Source organism: Ctenocephalides felis, unplaced genomic scaffold (assembly GCF_003426905.1).
Source record: "Ctenocephalides felis isolate EL2017-DRISC unplaced genomic scaffold, ASM342690v1 CF-g0.4_SCAFFOLD_00845, whole genome shotgun sequence".
NCBI classification, from domain to species: Eukaryota; Metazoa; Arthropoda; class Insecta; order Siphonaptera; family Pulicidae; genus Ctenocephalides; species Ctenocephalides felis.
Window position 1 is genome coordinate 88330831 of NW_020536999.1, and position 3948 is coordinate 88334778.

At 30.6% G+C, this 3948-nt stretch overlaps 1 protein-coding gene across 1 annotated transcript; it reads left to right on the forward strand.

Moving 5' to 3' along the window:
- The first annotated feature begins 852 nt into the window (after nucleotides 1-852).
- Nucleotides 853-1853, forward strand: LOC113362869 (gastrula zinc finger protein XlCGF7.1-like). Its single transcript, XM_026605365.1, has one exon. The coding sequence runs from the start codon at nucleotides 924-926 to the stop codon at nucleotides 1851-1853; it is 930 nt and encodes a 309-aa protein (XP_026461150.1). The 5' UTR covers nucleotides 853-923.
- The last annotated feature ends 2095 nt before the right edge of the window (nucleotides 1854-3948 follow it).

The window sequence follows — 3948 nt, forward strand, 5'->3', positions numbered from 1 at the left end:
TGAAATAAATAATTTTAACTTTGCAATTCAGTTTATCTAATTTTTAGAGATGTGAAATAAGATCCTTCATTCTAACTCCCCTTCATTAGGTTTGTTAAATACGAATAATGAAAGTTACAGTATTTATAATAATCTATTCCAAAGCATTTAATATTACTCGAATACTTCATTACCGCACGGGAAGTTCCAGCAATTTGCCCTAAGGGACGATGCACATCATAGATAAGGGAAGAGTGTTTCTAACTTATACTTTTTTTTTTAATTTGAAAATTTGCTTTATTTGTCTTAAATACATACATTGATTTTTACATAAAGATACAAATTGTATACACCTATTCTGGGAATATCATTATACTATCATAATATAATTTTGTTTGCATATATATATAATTGTTTCAATTAGCTTATATAAGTATGGAAAGAGCTATTACAAACATACTGCCATATTTTCTAACTTATAGATTATGATTTCATAAGTAATAATAATGATAAAATTAGAAACCATAAAATCCTTAAAAACGTCAGTTGATAATATATCAATCTGATCAAAAAAAAAATCTAATATTCATATATTATTAACCTCTTAACGGTCACGGTTAATTATTAACCACTTAACGGTTATGTTTACTTATCTATGGGTCACGCACGAACGCTACTCGCGCCTAGTGGACAAAATAAAAATTTATATCTCAAAGGTGGTAAGTGTCTCGTCTTCTTCTTTATGAAAACATACTCTATGCTTTAAATGTCAAGCTACTAAAAGGTGTTCATATTCTATAACAAATGTGAATTCAATTAAAGTCGTTATTATCCTGTTATTATCACATTCAAAAACATTATTGATTAACAATAAATTATTAATTGGTATGTAATTGTTGAATCCAATAATATTTATTAAATGTACGTAGTGAAGATATATAAAAATGTCGGAAGCAACTATTAAGTCTGTGAATGATCAGACAATTAAACTTGAATCACCAGAATATTCAATGGAAGACGTTAAACGTGAAACTGATGATGAATTTAATTATGTAGATGGTATTGTTAAGTCTGAATCCTATTTAGAGGATGATAAAACGTGTCTGGAAAGATTTATGAATTCCGAAGTGACTATAGAAGAAGAAGTCAAGCAGGAGGTAATTGAGCCACCGTCTTATAAATGTGACATTTGTAATATCTCATTTCCAGAATCTAATTATTTAAAAGAGCACCTGGCCGATCACGAACGCAGTTGTAACGAAGAAGGCATCCATAAGTGTGATGTATGTCATGAGTCATTTAAACAAATTTCATTTTTGGCAGCGCACATGGTTCTACATAGCACAGAGCGCCCTTTCAAATGTCAAATATGCCTTAAGACATTCAATCAAAGAAAAGGTTTGAAAAATCACATAGTTGTTCATACAGGACAACGCCCTTTCAAATGTGCAATATGCAATAAAACATATATTCGAAAAAAAGGTTTGAAAGTTCACATGCTTGTTCATACAGGGCAGCGCGCTTTCAAATGTGAAATATGTGATAAAGCATTCGCTCTAGCATATATTCTGAAAATGCACATGATCACTCATTCCAAAGAGCATGCTTTCAAATGTGAAACATGCAATCGGACATTCACACAAAAATGTAGTCTGAAACAACACATGATCATTCATACCAAAGAGTGTCCTTTCAAATGTGAAATATGTAGTAAAGCATTCTCTAAATTGGGTGACTTGACAAGGCACATGCGTATTCATACAGGAGAACGCCCTTTCAAATGTGATACATGCAATAGGGAATTTGCGGTATCAAACAACTTGAGGAGACACAAATTAAATGTTCATAGTGGGGAACATGATGAAAATCAATGAAATATTAACAAGCAGGAACTAACTTTGTGTGTGAAATTGTGTGAAACATCTACGAATTAATTATATTTTGTTTGCATTGTATATTTTGTTACTACTGTATAAATATATAGAACTATGAATAAATTTATATAAATATTTTCTGTCTATGTATTCCAAAAATCCTTAAAATGTAAACTATTCGGTTAGTTGTTTAGTTTACATAATATGAAGAAATTTTTCGTTATTGTGCATATATAATGATTCAAACTTTATCGTTTTTGAGATTATAAATGAACACGTAAATTGCTCTTTTCTAAATATTCAAAGGATACTTTATTATTACATGTTTATGTTAATTAATATGAATCATTCATTCAATGGTTACACGCATGTGTAGTATCTATACAATGAAGTCATTCATTATACTCAATCTAAGCATTTCCAAACTAGTGGGGTGCATGGCATCATGCCTTAAGGCAAATTGCTGGAACTTCCCGTACCGTAACGAAATGTTCGAGGAATACTGAATGTTCTCAAATAGATTATTATTAATATTGTAACATTGTCTAATATTTATAAGAATTATATAAACTGAATTGCAAAGCTTTGTTTAAAGTATATTAGAACTTTAGTCAGAATTAAAAATAAAATCTGAATTATTTTCGATACACAAAAAAATGATACAATTTTTTTTTTTCTAAAATCAATTATTTTGTTAAAACAAGCTGAAAGTTCTTTGAATCATTTAAATTGGACGCTTAGTTCTCTCAAAAACTGCCATTTTTGCACATTTAGCTTAGTATCTTCGTAATGGCTGCGCCTACCTTTGCCAATAACTAATAACAACTTCTCCCAATCATTACTAATTGAATGTTTTTAGATCATTCAAATCGGATACTCCGTTCTTTCAAAAACTCGATTTCTATTTTCTGCACTCTTTGCTCCGTATCTCCGTAACGGCTGTACTTATAAGTATACCTTTGCCAAAAACTAATCAGCACATCTCCCTTTTAATAGGAATCGAATGATTTTTGAACCATTCACATCGGTTGATCTGTGCGCCCGAAAACGTGACTGGAAATTTGTATCCATACATACATACACACACACACACACACATATCCATTTTTTCTGAGGTATGCCAAAATGTTCAGAAACCTTCAAAACGTCGAGAAATGTAAAAATTTTCATTTTCGATTTTCGGCCCATTACAATAACTTACCCTACGGGAGTTAATTATTATATATTTTTACTTTTCAGAGGTTTTTGAACATTTTGGCATACCTCAGAAAAAATTGAAGTGTGTGTGTGTGTTTTGTATGTCCAGGTTTTCAGGCGCACGGATCAACCGATTTAAATGGTTCAGACAACATTCGATTTCTGTTGATAGGGAAATGTGCCGATTAGTTTTTGACAAAAGCAGGTCCAGCCATTACGGAGATATGGAGCAAAGAGTGCAGAAACGGAGTATCCGATTTGAATTATCTAAAAATAATTTAATTTGTAATGACGGGGAGAAGTGGTGATTAGTTTTTGGCAAAAGCAGGTCCAGCCGTTTCGGAGATACCGAGCTAAATGTGCAAAATTGGCAGTTTTTGAGAGAACTAAGAATTTAATTTGAATGATTCAAAAAAGTTTTTACTTGTTTTAACAAAATAATTGCTCTTGGAAAGAAATATTTGTTTCAAACTTTTTTTTTGAGAAAAAAAGTCTTTTTTGAATACCGAAAATAAATAAAATTTTAATTTTTTTCTAACTAAAGTTCTAAGCTCACATATATACTTAAAATAAATTATTTCAACTTTGCAATTCAGTTTTTATAACTCTTATAAATATTAAGCAATGTACTTAATTTTAAATTCGGTTGATCAAGTTTTGTTTATTTAGTTTTCTGTAAACATATTTAAGTTACAGAATTTAAAAAAAATAATCTATTTGTAAACATTTAATATTTCTTGAATATTTCATTACGGTACGGGAAGTTCCAGCAATTTGCCTTAAGGCACGATGTCATACGCCACCAGTTCTTTGAATCATTTACATCGGGTGGTCTGTTATCTCAAAAACTGCCATTTTTTGTACATTGAGCTCGGTATCTCCAAAATGCCTGGATCTG